Source organism: Cherax quadricarinatus, chromosome 36 (genome assembly GCF_038502225.1).
Source record: "Cherax quadricarinatus isolate ZL_2023a chromosome 36, ASM3850222v1, whole genome shotgun sequence".
Classification (NCBI taxonomy): domain Eukaryota; kingdom Metazoa; phylum Arthropoda; class Malacostraca; order Decapoda; family Parastacidae; genus Cherax; species Cherax quadricarinatus.
Window position 1 is genome coordinate 6,679,529 of NC_091327.1, and position 16,919 is coordinate 6,696,447.

Consider the following 16,919-nt stretch of genomic DNA (forward strand, 5'->3'; position numbering starts at 1 on the left):
CAGATAACAAATAAGCATAAATGAGTATTTCAAAGACAGGTCATATGGTCATTTACTGTGTTGCTGTGCATTCAGTAGAATGGAGTATTCTGTTAGGTAATGTAATTAAAAATAACAAAGTTTGATTGGGTCACAGGTTAAACATTTATTAGATACAATTATTCAATATTTATTTAGTTGTGGGTGAGTAAGTGATTTTTAAGTAGGGACTTGAATTTATGAACAGTGTTTCTTTTATATTCACAGGAAATGAATTACAGATTTTTGGGCCTTTTATGTGCATTGAGTTTTTGCATAGTGTGAGATGGACACGAGGAACATCAAAGAGTGATCTGTGCCTTGTGTTATGGTCATGTGTTCTGTTGAGGTTGGTAAGGAAACTTGAGGGGATGGTTTATATCCGAATTAAGTGTCCTATGTATGTAGTAGGTACAGTAATAAGTAAGGATGTTTTAAATAACAAAAAAGGCACAATACCGTGACTGGAACGATACACAAATAACCCGCACATAAAAGAGAGAAGCTTACGATGACGTTTTGGTCCGACTTGGACCATTGACTTTGTCAATGGTCCAAGTCGGACCGAAACGTCGTCGTAAGCTTCTCTCTTTTATGTGCGGGTTATTTGTATATGGATGTTTTGTATGGTGAGTAGGTTTAGAGTTTTGAATATTGGTGGAGTGTGCTGCCTGTAATGAGAATTTGTTATCATTCTGACTGCAGCCTTTTATCGGGTAAATAATGGTCTGAGATGGTTTATTGTTGTTGAGCCCCATGCACAAATTCCAAAGGTGAGATAGGGGTAAATGAGTGATATAGGGCCAGGAGGGCTGACTGTGGAACATAGTACCATATCTTCGATAGTATGCCTACGGTCTTGGAAATTTTCTTGGAAATTTGTTGTATATGTATTTGAAATTTGAGTCTATTATTAAGGTGGATTCCTAAGAATTTTCCCTCTGTGAGCTTTGTGATAGGTGATTTGTTTATCATTATGTTAAGAGGGACGTCTGTAGCTGTGTTACCAAACTGAATGAAGTAGGTTTTGTCAATGTTGAGAGTAAGTTTGTTAGTCCTCATCCAGGTAGATGTTTTCTGTAATTCGGTATTCACAGTATTGGCTAGCACAACTGGGCTTGGGTGAGAGAAGACGTATGTAGTGTCATCTGCAAATAGTGTGGGTTTGAGTAGTTGCAATGCATTTGGTATGTCATTTATGTAAACGAGAAAGAGAAGAGGGCCAAGGACACTTCCCTGTGGGACACCAACTGTAAGTGGCTGTGCGGAAGAGTTTCCTCCATTTGTGTACCATATTGGCTTCTGTTGCTGAGGTATGACTTTAGGTAGTTGAGGGAGTGCCGTCTGATACCATGGTGCAACAATTTTATGTGGAGCAAGTCATGGTCAACTGTATCAAAAGCTTTACGTAAATCAATGAAGATCCCCAGTGGGACTTCTTTTTTCTCTAGTGCAGTGTATATTTGTTCTAGCATGTGTATAATAGCATCATTTATATTTTTATTAGGCCTGAACCCAAACTGACAGGGGTTGAGTATGTTGTGGGAGATGAGGTAGGAATAGATTCGCTCATGAATTAATTTTTCAAAGATTTTAGAGAGAGGGTGTAAGTTGGATATTGGCCTATAGTTATTCAAGTCTATTTGGTCTCCTCCTTTATGGATCGGGGTGACCCCTCACTGTTTTAGGGAAGGTAGAGGATTCGATGGATTTGTTAAAGAGTGTTGCAATAATTGGTGACAGCACTTATGATGCTTTTTTGTATATAGAGGGTGGTAAGGTGTTTAAATCTCCTGTCTTGTTTTTTAGTGTGTTGATAATAAGGGAGACTTCTGTTGGGTTAGTCGGCGCTAGGAATAGTGTGTTCAGGTAGTTGCCAGTGAGGTAGTCATTGGGTAGGGCATTTGAGCTTGGGATTTCATTGGCAAGGTTTTTTCCTGTGGTGGAGAAGAAGTCATTGAGTCTGTTTGCTGTTTCAATTGGTGGGAGTTTGGGTTCATCTGGTTTTGTTAGTTCAATTGCGCTATTTCATGAAATCTTTTTTGTTCCTAGAGTTTCTGATAGGGTTTTCCAGATCTTTTTTATATCACCTTTTAAGTTGGATAATCTGTTCTCGTAATAAATTTTTTTAGCTCTTTTCGTCAGGCTGGTTAGGATTGATGTAACATTTTCTTTGGTCTCTGGTTATGTAACCCTTTCTGTACTGTTTTTCATATTAGTGCTTTGTATTTATGGATTTGAGGATGCTGGGTGTTAGCCAGGGACTGTTCAGTCTTTTAGCTGTCAAACTGTTTAGTTTCTTTAGGGCAGTGCTTGTTGTAGAGGTATTGGGTCTTTTTTTAGAAAATTGTTAATACATTCATCAATATCTCTATAGATTTCTAGCTCAGTGTGCCAGTCAATGTTTGTCATTGCTGTTGTGAAGTTATTAACCCTTTGAGGGGCGACAGGCCCTCTCCGAGACTAGTTCTCAGGGTCGGCCAAATTTAAAAAAAATAATTAAAAATAGGAGAGGAGAGTTATTAAATGGAGAGTTAGAGGTATTGGGAAGATGGAAGGAATATTTTGAGGAATTGTTAAATGTTGATGAAGATAGGGAAGCTGTGATTTCGTGTATAGGGCAAGGAGGAATAACATCTTGTAGGAGTGAGGAAGAGCCAGTTGTGAGTGTGGGGGAAGTTCGTGAGGCAGTAGGTAAAATGAAAGGGGGTAAGGCAGCCGGGATTGATGGGATAAAGATAGAAATGTTAAAAGCAGGTGGGGATATAGTTTTGGAGTGGTTGGTGCAATTATTTAATAAATGTATGGAAGAGGGTAAGGTACCTAGGGATTGGCAGAGAGCATGCATAGTTCCTTTGTATAAAGGCAAAGGGGATAAAAGAGAGTGCAAAAATTATAGGGGGATAAGTCTGTTGAGTGTACCTGGTAAAGTGTATGGTAGAGTTATAATTGAAAGAATTAAGAGTAAGACGGAGAATAGGATAGCAGATGAACAAGGAGGCTTTAGGAAAGGTAGGGGGTGTGTGGACCAGGTGTTTACAGTGAAACATATAAGTGAACAGTATTTAGATAAGGCTAAAGAGGTCTTTGTGGCATTTATGGATTTGGAAAAGGCGTATGACAGGGTGGATAGGGGGGCAATGTGGCAGATGTTGCAAGTGTATGGTGTAGGAGGTAGGTTACTGAAAGCAGTGAAGAGTTTTTACGAGGATAGTGAGGCTCAAGTTAGAGTATGTAGGAAAGAGGGAAATTTTTTCCCAGTAAAAGTAGGCCTTAGACAAGGATGTGTGATGTCACCGTGGTTGTTTAATATATTTATAGATGGGGTTGTAAGAGAAGTAAATGCGAGGGTCTTGGCAAGAGGCGTGGAGTTAAAAGATAAAGAATCACACACAAAGTGGGAGTTGTCACAGCTGCTCTTTGCTGATGACACTGTGCTCTTGGGAGATTCTGAAGAGAAGTTGCAGAGATTGGTGGATGAATTTGGTAGGGTGTGCAAAAGAAGAAAATTAAAGGTGAATACAGGAAAGAGTAAGGTTATGAGGATAACAAAAAGATTAGGTGATGAAAGATTGAATATCAGATTGGAGGGAGAGAGTATGGAGGAGGTGAACGTATTCAGATATTTGGGAGTGGACGTGTCAGCGGATGGGTCTATGAAAGATGAGGTGAATCATAGAATTGATGAGGGAAAAAGAGTGAGTGGTGCACTTAGGAGTCTGTGGAGACAAAGAACTTTGTCCTTGGAGGCAAAGAGGGGAATGTATGAGAGTATAGTTTTACCAACGCTCTTATATGGGTGTGAAGCGTGGGTGATGAATGTTGCAGCGAGGAGAAGGCTGGAGGCAGTGGAGATGTCATGTCTGAGGGCAATGTGTGGTGTGAATATAATGCAGAGAATTCGTAGTTTGGAAGTTAGGAGGAGGTGCGGGATTACCAAAACTGTTGTCCAGAGGGCTGAGGAAGGGTTGTTGAGGTGGTTCGGACATGTAGAGAGAATGGAGCGAAACAGAATGACTTCAAGAGTGTATCAGTCTGTAGTGGAAGGAAGGCGGGGTAGGGGTCAGCCTAGGAAGGGTTGGAGGGAGGGGGTAAAGGAGGTTTTGTGTGCGAGGGGCTTGGACTTCCAGCAGGCATGCGTGAGCGTGTTTGATAGGAGTGAATGGAGACAAATGGTTTTTAATACTTGACGTGCTGTTGGAGTGTGAGCAAAGTAACATTTATGAAGGGATTCAGGGAAACCGGCAGGCCGGACTTGAGTCCTGGAGATGGGAAGTACAGTGCCTGCACTCTGAAGGAGGGGTGTTAATGTTGCAGTTTAAAAACTGTAGTGTGAAGCACCCTTCTGGCAAGACAGTGATGGAGTGAATGATGGTGAAAGTTTTTCTTTTTCGGGCCACCCTGCCTTGGTGGGAATCGGCCGGTGTGATAATAAAAAAAAAAATAATAATAATAATTTTCTCTTATGAAAAGATAGAGAATTTTTTCCCGATCGTAATGACACCAAAAGTTTGAAATTTGATGGAAAACTTACGGAATTATGCTCTCGCGAAGATAGTGGTCTCGGCGATGTGTACGCATCAGCGAATTTGCCCACTTTGAGCCCTATTTTCGGCCAATTCCACTGCACTAGTCGACAAAATACGTGAATATTTTGCTAGAACTCATTTTTTCTATCGAATGAGTGCAAGAAGCCACCCATTTATCAATTTCAACTACCCAGTACAGTGGTCAGAATTTAGCAATTTTGCCAATTTCACACAAATTTCAAAAGATGCCAATTTCCGAATAGGGTCCAGAATAAACAAGAAAGACATTCCTGGCACTAAAATGACATTTCCTCTGTTCATTAGTCATGTCTCAAGGCCCATCTTATATTCTTTTGCTTTCCACTTTGAATTTTTATTCTCACAAAATATATTAGATTTACTGTTATGCACACTACTGCATTAGTGTAAAAAATGGTATAAATAATATTGGCGCACTTGAAAAAGAATATTAGACTCACCAGTTGACGAGTATTGGACGCTTGGCATAATTTGTTTACTTTTAACTTTGGTAAAAATCGAACATTTCTGCTACTTTGAGCTCAATTTCAAGGCACTTTTCATTGTAAAACCAGTCAAAATCATCTCTATTTCTGTAATATGTCTTCCATTCTCTAAAATGAGACCAAGAAAACTAGAATACACCCATAAATACCATACGAAAATACAGTGCAAAGTCGCTGTTTTATTCCAAAAAAAACGGTCGAAGTTTTTTTTTCTCATTATGCACTGTGTGCTGCAGGATTTTTTTTTATACTGTGCACATTGACCACATGGACCCATTCTTTCATATGTAGGCCTACCAGCTTTCTCCCACTAGATTTGAGGGCACTAGAATTTAGGCGTACTATTACGTCAAAAACCCTGGGTCTTAAGCCATACTAGTACGGCCGAAACCCTTAAAGGGTTAATGGCCGCCTCATTGTAAAGTTTGAAAGTGACTTTAGTAGTGTCTTGGGGTAATTTGCCTAAATTAGTTATGAGGAAAGTTGGGTAGTGGACTGTGGTATTATCTGTGATTCTGCCTGATTTTAAAGGGGATATGATGTTGGTCCAGATGTGGTCTAGTAGGGAAACACTAGTCTCTGTAATTCTTGTAGGTTTTGTTATTGTTGGTAGCAACAAGCAGTAACTCAGTGTTTGTGAATTCAGTAACGTGTGGGTCCTGGTCTTGCAGGAGATTTATGTTGAAGTCGCCTGAGAGTAATAAGTGATCTTTATTCATGCGTGCATCAGTTATCATACTTCCTAGGTTTTCACTAAAATGGCTAATGTTTGACTCTGGTACTCTGTAGATGTTTATCACTGTGAAAGGTTTTTGTAGGTTTTTGGATTTGAATTTAGCTATTATATATTCCCCATGTTCATTCCTTGTGCATGTATTATTGATACATTCTAGATGGTCTTAGTAGTATACAGCTGTCTCATTCCTTCAACCCAACATTAACCCTATGATTGTCTCATTCATTCAACCCAACATTAACCCTAAGATTATCTCATTCCTTCAACCCAACATTAACCCTAAGATTATCTCATTCCTTCAACCCAACATTAACCCTAAGATTGTCTCATTCCTTCAACCCAACATTAACCCTAAGATTGTCTCATTCCTTCAACCCAACATTAACCCTAAGATTGTCTCATTCCTTCAACCCAACATTAACCCCAAGATTGTCTCATTCCTTCTACTCATCATTAACCCCAAAATTGTCTCATTCCTTCAACCCAACATTAACCCCAAGATTGTCTCATTCCTTCTACTCAGCATTAACTCTAAGACCATCACATTCCATGAACACAGCAAGTACCCTGGGAGTTCCATAACCCTTTGAAGTATCAAGTTTTTAAACCAGTAAAAGTCCTGGAAATTTCACAACCCTTTTACTCAACCCAGTTAGTGTCACCACCCTTCATCAACCCTGGGAGTGTCACCACCCTTCATCAACCCTGGTAGTGTCACCACCCTTCATCAACCCTGGGAGTGTCACCACCCTTCATCAACCCTGAGAGTGTCACCACCCTTCATCAACCCTGAGAGTGTCACCACCCTTCATCAACCCTAGAAGTGTCACTGCCTTTCATCAACCCTGGGAGTGTTAGGTAAGACACATATGCAACAGTTAGGTATCTTTATTGTGAAACGTTTCGCCTACACAGTAGGCTTCTTCAGTCAAGTACAGAAAAGTTGATAGAAGCAGAAGATACTTGAAGACGATGTAATCAGTCCATCACCCTTAAAGTTTTGAGGTGGTCAGTCCCTCAGTCTGGAGAAGAGTATTGTTCCATAGTATGAAACAATATGGAGAAGAAGTGACAGGATGGAGCTTTTATAGCGCCAAGAGGTGAGACGTAGCCCACTAGGAGAGGTAAGAACTCAGATGTTGAGAAGTCAGGTCCCTCTCAAATCCAGCCCCTCTCACTAGTGGAAGTTGTCGAAGTTGATTGCAGGTCTGTACCAAGATACCCTTGTGTTGCAGTGTCTGACAGATTGAACATTAAAATGGTATAAAATACCGACAGGTTGTTAGGTAAGACACATATGCAACAGTTAGGTATCTTTATTGTGAAACGTTTCGCCTACACAGTAGGCTTCTTCAGTCAAGTACAGAAAAGTTGATAGAAGCAGAAGATACTTGAAGACGATGTAATCAGTCCATCACCCTTAAAGTTTTGAGGTGGTCAGTCCCTCAGTCTGGAGAAGAGTATTGTTCCATAGTATGAAACAATATGGAGAAGAAGTGACAGGATGGAGCTTTTATAGCGCCAAGAGGTGAGACGTAGCCCACTAGGAGAGGTAAGAACTCAGATGTTGAGAAGTCAGGTCCCTCTCAAATCCAGCCCCTCTCACTAGTGGAAGTTGTCGAAGTTGATTGCAGGTCTGTACCAAGATACCCTTGTGTTGCAGTGTCTGACAGATTGAACATTAAAATGGTATAAAATACCGACAGGTTGTTAGGTAAGACACATATGCAACAGTTAGGTATCTTTATTGTGAAACGTTTCGCCTACACAGTAGGCTTCTTCAGTCAAGTACAGAAAAGTTGATAGAAGCAGAAGATACTTGAAGACGATGTAATCAGTCCATCACCCTTAAAGTTTTGAGGTGGTCAGTCCCTCAGTCTGGAGAAGAGTATTGTTCCATAGTATGAAACAATATGGAGAAGAAGTGACAGGATGGAGCTTTTATAGCGCCAAGAGGTGAGACGTAGCCCACTAGGAGAGGTAAGAACTCAGATGTTGAGAAGTCAGGTCCCTCTCAAATCCAGCCCCTCTCACTAGTGGAAGTTGTCGAAGTTGATTGCAGGTCTGTACCAAGATACCCTTGTGTTGCAGTGTCTGACAGATTGAACATTAAAATGGTATAAAATACCGACATATTATACCATTTTAATGTTCAATCTGTCAGACACTGCAACACAAGGGTATCTTGGTACAGACCTGCAATCAACTTCGACAACTTCCACTAGTGAGAGGGGCTGGATTTGAGAGGGACCTGACTTCTCAACATCTGAGTTCTTACCTCTCCTAGTGGGCTACGTCTCACCTCTTGGCGCTATAAAAGCTCCATCCTGTCACTTCTTCTCCATATTGTTTCATACTATGGAACAATACTCTTCTCCAGACTGAGGGACTGACCACCTCAAAACTTTAAGGGTGATGGACTGATTACATCGTCTTCAAGTATCTTCTGCTTCTATCAACTTTTCTGTACTTGACTGAAGAAGCCTACTGTGTAGGCGAAACGTTTCACAATAAAGATACCTAACTGTTGCATATGTGTCTTACCTAACAACCTGTCGGTATTTTATACCATTTTAATGTTCAACCCTGGGAGTGTCACCACCCTTCATCAACCCTGGGGGTGTCACCACCCTTCATCAACCCTGGAAGTGTTACCACCCTTTGTCAACCCTGGGAGTGTCACCACCCTTCATCAACCCTGGAAGTGTTACCACCCTTTGTCAACCCTGGGAGTGTCACCACCCATCATCAACACTGGGAGTGTCACCACCCTTCATCAACCCTGGGGGTGTCACCACCCTTCATCAACCCTGTGAGTGTCACCACCCTTCATCAACCCTGGAAGTCTCCACCATTCAACAACCCTGGGAGTGTCACCACCCTTCATCAACCCTGGGAGTGTCACCACCCTTCATCAACACTGGGAGTGTCACCACCCTTCATCAACCCTGGGAGTGTCATCACCCTTCATCAACTGTGGGAGTGTCACCACCCATCATCATCCCTGGGAGTCACCACCCTTCATCAACCAAGGGAGTCACCACCCTTCATCAACCAAGGGAGTCCCCACCCTTCATCAACCAAGGGAGTCACCACCTTTCATGAACCCTGGGAGTGTCACCACCCTTCATGAACCCTGGGAGTGTCACCACCTGTCATCAACCCTGGGAGTGTCACCATCCGTCATCAACCTTGGGAGTGTCACCACCCTTTATCAAATCTGGGAGTGTCACAATCTTTAACCCTGGGAGTGTCAATAACCCTTCATCAACCCTGGGAGTGTCACCACCCTTCATCAACCCTGGGAGTGTCACCATCTTTCATCAACCATGGGAGTCACTACCCTTCATCAACCCTGGGAGTGTCACCACCCTTCATCAACCCTGGGAGTGTCACCATCTTTCATCAACCATGGGAGTCACTACCCTTCATCAACCCTGGGAGTGTCACCACCCTTCATCAACCCTGGGAGTGTCACCATCTTTCATCAACCATGGGAGTCACTACCCTTCATCAACCCTGGGATTGTCACAGCCCTTCTACCCTGGGAGTGTCACCATCTTTCATCAACCATGGGAGTCACTACCCTTCATCAACCCTGGGAGTGTCACCACCCTTCATCAACCCTGGGAGTGTCACCACCCTTCATCAACCCTGGGAGTGTCACCACCCTTCATCAACCCTGGGAGTGTCACCACCCTTCATCAACCCTGGGAGTGTCACCACCCTTCATCAACCCTGGGAGTGTCACCACCCTTCATCAACCCTGGGAGTGTCACCACCCTTCATCAACCCTGGGAGTGTCACCACCCTTCATCAACCCTGGGAGTGTCACCACCCTTCATCAACCCTGGGAGTGTCACCACCCTTCATCAACCCTGGGAGTGTCACCACCCTTCATCAACCCTGGGAGTGTCACCACCCTTCATCAACCCTGGGAGTGTCACCACCCTTCATCAACCCTGGGAGTGTCACCACCCTTCATCAACCCTGGGAGTGTCACCACCCTTCATCAACCCTGGGAGTGTCACCACCCTTCATCAACCCTGGGAGTGTCACAGCCCTTCATCAACCCTGGGAGTGTCACCACCCTTCATCAACCCTGGGAGTGTCACTACCCTTCATCAACCCTGGGAGTGTCACTACCCTTCATCAACCCTGGGAGTGTCACCACCCTTCATCAACCCTGGGAGTGTCACCACCCTTCATCAACCCTGGGAGTGTCACCACCCTTCATCAACCCTGGGAATGTCACAACCCTTCAGCCCTATAGTAAGAGCACACTAATATAATTTGAATATATTTTTTTACATATTTTTTTATAAATGTAATGATGTTTTAATAATGAGACAGGCATATCTTTAGGCATAATTTTTACCTCTCTGGAATGTTGTCTTATAGTTGCTAATAGAGTTGTTAAAAAATTAGGATGTCAGAAATGTTTTTTTTTTAATCCCTTTATGATATAAAATTTACTCTAAAATTATGAAATGAAATCATTATCCTGTTACTGCAGATTATAATTCCTAGCCTGGTTGCATCTTTGTTTATAACAAGGCCTGGCTTCTGGCTTTACTATACAGGTATTTCTTTCAAAACTTGTCGTATGTGTTTCATTAAACATGTACTTCTCAGGTAACCCAGGAGCTTCTAAGATGGACCACTAACAGTGAAACTGTAATTGGAATCACCGGCCAGAACATTGAGAAAGGGGCTCATATTTTGAACACTTTGGGTTCAAATATTATCCCTCATCTTCTGGTTGCCTGTGACTTGACACTTGCTACTTGTGTGCAACTTATAAAAGATGGAAGGTTCCTACCAGCTATGGTCTTCTCTTCTGCACTCTTGAATTCCCTCATAAGGAATCCTGAACTTAGGAAACGGTAATTCTTTTTTCAACATTTATTATTTTTATTATTGATTTATTATGTGAAAGTACAGGAAGACCCCACTTGTACAGCAGGTTAGCTTCTGGGCTACTGTTCTAAAGCTAAAATTGATGTAAAGTGAAATACATTTTTCTCCCCCTCAAATGCATATAAATGCCTGATAACATGTTCACACTCTCATATATTAAGTGAGCAATAGAGTTAGGCCTAAAAATGCATATACAGTTACACACATTACTTATCTTAAAATATTTTTGTCCTTAGCTTATAGTGAGTGGTGAATATATTTACTGTAGGAAGTCTGAATAAATGAAGAATGGGTATTATTGAAAACTGTTGCATTAGCAAAATAGTGTCAAGTGAAGTGCTGTACAGCAAGACCTGCCTGTATCCAGGTATTCTGCAAGTATTGCACACACTCAAAATGCCATGCAAATTATTTCATGTTAAGAGTAAATAAAACTAAATAATAATAATAATATATCTTTATTTCTACAAGCACATGTACAAGGTATACAGTCCTAGCTGACATCAATGACATACTACTATATAGAAAGCCGCTTGTTATGCTGAACATTTCAGGCAAATTAGGTCAATTTGGTTCCAACCCACACCTGTTGACTATCACCCAGGTACCAATTTTACTGATGGGTGAACATAGATAACTGGTGTAGAGAAACACGTCCAATTTATTTATTTTATTTATTTATTTATTTAATGTCTTTGCAAACAGTACATTGAGATTGAGTATATACAATAGTGGGTTGCAATGCAAAGAGAGCCTCTATTATGCCTTGGCATTATTGGCCAACTTAACATTATTGGCTTACATTCCATTTAATGCTAAGGAGTAGTATATCATAGTTGTACAGTAGGAAAGTAATTATTTCATAGTTGTACAGTAGAATATTAATTATAAATGAATCAGAATTTGTATAATACAAAGATATACATATTTTTATTCTGAAATGCTTTTGTGAAAAACAATGATTCAATTATATTCCTGTCAACAATGGATAAAAGGTTCAATGTGATTGTTTCAGTTGTGATGTGGAAGTACATAGGTGAGTATGTGTGTACTTGAGTATTTAGCATTTAGTCTAGGGTGATTAAGTGGCTTTTGAGAAGAGTCTTAAATTGATTTTCAGACTGGGTTACTTTAATATCTTCTGGTAATGAATTCCATATTTTGGGGCCCTTTATGTGCATAGAGTTTTTACACAGTGTGATATGGACACAAGGTATATCAAAAAGAGATCTATGTTTTGTGTTGTGGTCATGTGTCCTGTTTAAGTTGGTGAGGAAAAGTTTGAGTGGAGAGTTTATATTTGCGTGTATTGTTCTGTGAATGTAGTAGGCACATGAATAAGTATGGATGTTCTTAATGGTAAGCAGATTCAGACTTTTGATAATTGGTGGAGTATGCTGGCGGGAGTGGGAATTTGTTATCATTCTTACTGCTGCCTTTTGCTGGGTTATTAGGGGTTTTAGGTGATTGGATGTTGTTGATCCCCATGCACAAATTCCATATGTAAGATAAGGGTATATGAGTGAATGGTATAGTGCCAGGAGAGCTGATTGTGGAACGTAGTACCTTATCTTTGATAGTATGCCTACAGTCTTCGAGATTTTCTTGGTGATTTGTTGTATGTGTGTCCGGAACTTAAGGCTACTGTCAATGTGGATACCTAGGAATTTTCCCTCTGTGAGTCTTGTGACTGATGATCCATTTAGCGTTATGTTAATTGGATCATTTGCAGCTTTGTTTCCAAACTGAATGAAATAGGTTTTATCAGTGTTCAGGGTAAGTTTGTTAGTCATCATCCAGGCAGATATTTTCTGTAATTCAGCATTGGCTGTGTTTGCTAGTATGACTGCGTTTGGGTGGGAAAATACATATGTAGTGTCATCTGCAAATAATGTGGGTTTGAGTAGCTGTGATGCATTCGGTAGATCATTGATGTAGATGAGAAAGAGGAGTGGTCCAAGGACGCTTCCTTGTGGGACTCCTACTGTGATTGGTTGGGTGGAGGAGTTTGCATCATTTGCATACACATATTGAGTTCTGTTACTAAGGTATGACTTAGGTAGTTGAGGGAGTGGCCTCTGATACCATAGTGCATTAATTTGGAGTACAGTAGTTCATGGTCGACTGTATCGAAAGCTTTACGTAAATCAATGAAAATGCCCAGCGGGACTTCTTTCTTTTCAAGTGTGGTATATATTAGTTCTAGCATGTGTATGATAGCGTCATTTGTGCTTTTATTATTCCTGAATCCAAACTGACAAGGGTTTAATATGTTGTGTGAAACGAGGTAGGAATAGATCCGCCTAGAATTAATTTTTCAAAGATTTTAGAGAGCAGTGGTAAGTTAGATATTGGTCTATAGTTATTCAAGTCAGCTTGGTCGCCTCCTTTATGGATCGGAGTGACCCTCGCTATTTTGAGGATTGTTGGGAAGGTAGATGATTCAATGGATTTGTTAAAGAGTGTTGCAATAATTGGTGACAATACTTGAGAAGCTTTTTTGTACATAAAAGCAGGCAAGTTGTTTATGTCTCCTGCCTTGTTTTTAAGGGTGTTTATGATGAGCATAACTTCAGTGGGGTTGGTTGGAGCTAGGAATAGCATATTTGGGTAGGTTCCTATGAGGTAGTCTGATGGATGGGCGTGTGCGCTTGGTATTTTGTTTGCTAGATTTTTTCCTATGGTGGAGAAGAAAACATTAAGTCTGTTTGCTGTTTCAGTTGGAGTGAGTAGGGGCTCATCTGATTTTGTTAGTTTGATTGCTTTGTTTTTGGATAACTTTTTAGTTCCAAGAATTTCAGATAGAGTTTTCCAGGTTTTTTTATATCACCTTTGATGTTATGTAATCTATTTTCATAATACAATTTTTTTGACCTTATCAGGCTGGTAAGTGCTGACAAGTAATTTTTCGACTGTTCTCTAGTTATTTGGCCCATTCTATACTGTTTTTCATATTTGTGCTTTGTGTTAATGGATTTGAGGATGCTTGGTGTTAGCCAGGGATTATTCAGCCTCTTTGCTGTAATCTGTTTAGTTTTTCTGGGTCATTGTCTGTTATAGAGGCATTGGGCTTTTTTTAGAAAATTATTTATACATTCATTCATATCTGTATATGTTTCAAGCTCATTTTGCCAATTGATGTTATTCATAGCTGCTATAAAGTTGTTAACTGCTGTCTCGTTATGTAGTCTGAAGGTTACTTTAGTAATGTTTTGTTGTAGTTTGCCCAGATTAGTTATGAGAAAGGTTGGGTAGTGGTCTGTAGTGTTGTCTGTGATTATGCCTGATTTTAAAGGGGATATGGCGATTGTCCAGATGTGGTCTATTAAGGAGATGCTTGTCTCGGAGATTCTTGTAGATTTAGATACTGCTGGTAGCAACAGGCAGTTACTCATTGTGTTTGTGAATTCGGTTGTGGGTCCTGGTCATGTAGTATGTTTTTGTTGAAATCACCTGCTAGTGGTAGGTGATCTTTATTCATGTGTGCATCAGTAATCATGTTTCCTAGTTTTTCACTAAAGTGATAAATGTTTGACTGTGGTACTCTGTAGAGATGTTTATAACTGTGAGGGGTTTTTGCACGTCTTTTGATTTAAATTTGGCTATGATATATTCTCCATGTTCATCCCTTGCGCAAGATTTATTGATACATTCGAGTTGATTTGAATAATATATAGCTGTTCCTCCCCCTTGCTGGTCTGTTCTACAGTTGTGTATGGCCATGTAGCCAGGAATGGTATAGAAATCTGTAATATCAGGCTTAAGCCAGGTTTCTGTGAGTGTGATGATTGATATATTGGAATGAAGGGAATTGAGTAATGCTGTGAGGTCATCATAATGTTTGCTCAAGGATCTGACATTGTAGTTAAAGATGGTTATGTTGTTGTTTGCACTGAGTAATGTCTTTGCTTGGTCTGCTGTGTAGTAATTACAGTTACTGGTTGATTCATGTCATTCATTTTGTAAAAAATTTACATCAGGATCTGTCTGTAATCATAGGATGAGAGTAATTTTACAAAATAGATTTTCTGAGTAAAATGATATAAGATTTATATTGAATCTATAACTAGACTTGGGAAGTACAGCGCCTGCACTCTGAGGGAGGGGTGTTAATGTTGCAGTTTAAAAACTGTAGTGTAAAGCACCCTTCTGGCAAGACAGTGATGGAGTGAATGATGGTGAAAGTTTTTCTTTTTCGGGCCACCCTGCCTTGGTGGGAATCGGCCAGTGTGATAATAAAAATAAATAAACTAGACTTATGACTAATACACCATGATTAATCTAAAACTTGTAAAAATTTGAAAGAAAAAGAGATTATTACAGAATTGATAATTCAGTTATACACTTAACCCCTTCAGGGTCCAAGGCCAAAATCTGAAGTGGTGCTTCAGTGTCCAAGAAATTTTGAAAAAAAAAAAAAAAAAAATTATTTTTTCTTACAGAATTAAAGAGTATATTTTTGTAAAGGTAATAAGACAAAAAAAAATTTTCTGATCAGTACTTACCGAGATACAGTGGCGGGAAGTTGACCCAAAATGACCAGGTGGCGGCAACATCAGTGACTTCCGCAAAATCCCATTTTTTTTATTTTACGTTTTTTATGCTTTTTTCTTTTCTAGTTTTTTCTTTTTCTAATAACATTTGTGACCTGTGAGACCAGTATAATGTATATTGTATAAGTGTACACTCATTGTATTCCACGCAATAACTGCACTAATTTGTTTATCATTATATTGCTTACAAAACTTGTTTACAAGTTTATTGTAAACAAAATGATGAAAATATTAGTGTGGTTATTGTGTTGAATACAACGGTACCATATAGTACCATATGGTACAATGGTGCCATAGGGTGCAATTGTACCATATCGTACAGTGGTACCATATGATACAATGGTACCATATGGTACAATGGCACATGATACAATGGTACCATATGATACAGTGGTACCATATGGTACAATGGCACCATTTGGTACAATGGTACCATATGATACAATGGTACCATATGGTGCAATGGTACCATATGGTGTAATGGTACCATATGATGCAATGGTACCATATGGTACATTGTACCATATAGTACAATGATACCATATCATTCATTGTACCATATGGTACTGTTGTATTCAACACAATAAACACACTAATATTTTCATTATTATTTTGTTTACGATAGTTGTTTACAACAAAAATATGCAAAAATGTTGCATATTAGTAATGTTCTATTATATATTTACAAGTGTACAGGAACTTGACGTGTTCCTTGAGGTGGACGACAAAGCACTTTGTCTCGGAAACTGCGGAGTCTTGCGTCGCCACTCACTCAGTCTTGGCTGGTGTCTCATGCCACCAACACCTATTGACCATATGGTACACAGTATTATATGTTACATTTACCATATGGTACATTGTACTGTATGGTATAGGGTACCATGCAGTACAGGATAACATATGGTGCAGGGTACCATATGGTACAAGGTACCATATAGTACAGGGTATCATATGGCACAGGGTACCATATGATACAGGGTACCATACAGTACAGGACACCATATGGTACAGATACAGGGATAACTATGGAAATAAGTCACCCTGACTTTTTTGGGTTATCCTAGGATTTTATACGTATGCTATGTATGATAATCTATGTAATTGTATTTCTGTACACCTGAATAAACTTAATCAAGTGCATGTGGCATCATAAGTAAGTTTATTTAGTTATACACAAATAAAGTTACATAGAATATCATACTTAGCAGCATATGTTGGAGAACCTAGGATAACCCAAAAAAGTCAGACAGACTTATTTCCATTAGGGTCCCTGTACCCAGTACCATATGGTATAATGTACCATATGGTACAATGTGCTATATGGTGCATTGTACCATATTGTACCACTACCATACGATACCATTGTACCATATGATACCATTGTTTGACATGGCACCATTGTACCATATGGTTCAAAACCATAGAATTCAACTTCAGCTCCACTTCCATCAGTCTTAGAACTGTAAGTTGTGAAGAGGAGAGTCAGAATTCGCCCGGAGAGTGAGTGGGGAGTGAGAGCTTCCTTGCCGCCAGGCACAATGAACAAAGCTACTTTGGCGGTGTTCCCACAATGCCATGTGGGCGTCCAGATTTTTTCTATGGTGTGCACACTGACCACCCAGACCCATTCTCTCAGATG

General features: G+C 40.1%; 1 protein-coding gene across 2 annotated transcripts in view; it reads left to right on the forward strand.

Moving 5' to 3' along the window:
• Nucleotides 1-16,919, forward strand: part of LOC128691314 (DNA-dependent protein kinase catalytic subunit) — a 1,096,584-nt gene that overhangs the window by 556,347 nt on the left and 523,318 nt on the right. For both annotated transcript variants that reach the window (XM_070091676.1, XM_070091677.1), the window contains exon 26: nucleotides 10,443-10,693. In XM_070091676.1, coding sequence (XP_069947777.1) covers nucleotides 10,443-10,693 — 251 coding nt within the window. The remainder of the gene's footprint in view (nucleotides 1-10,442; nucleotides 10,694-16,919) is intronic.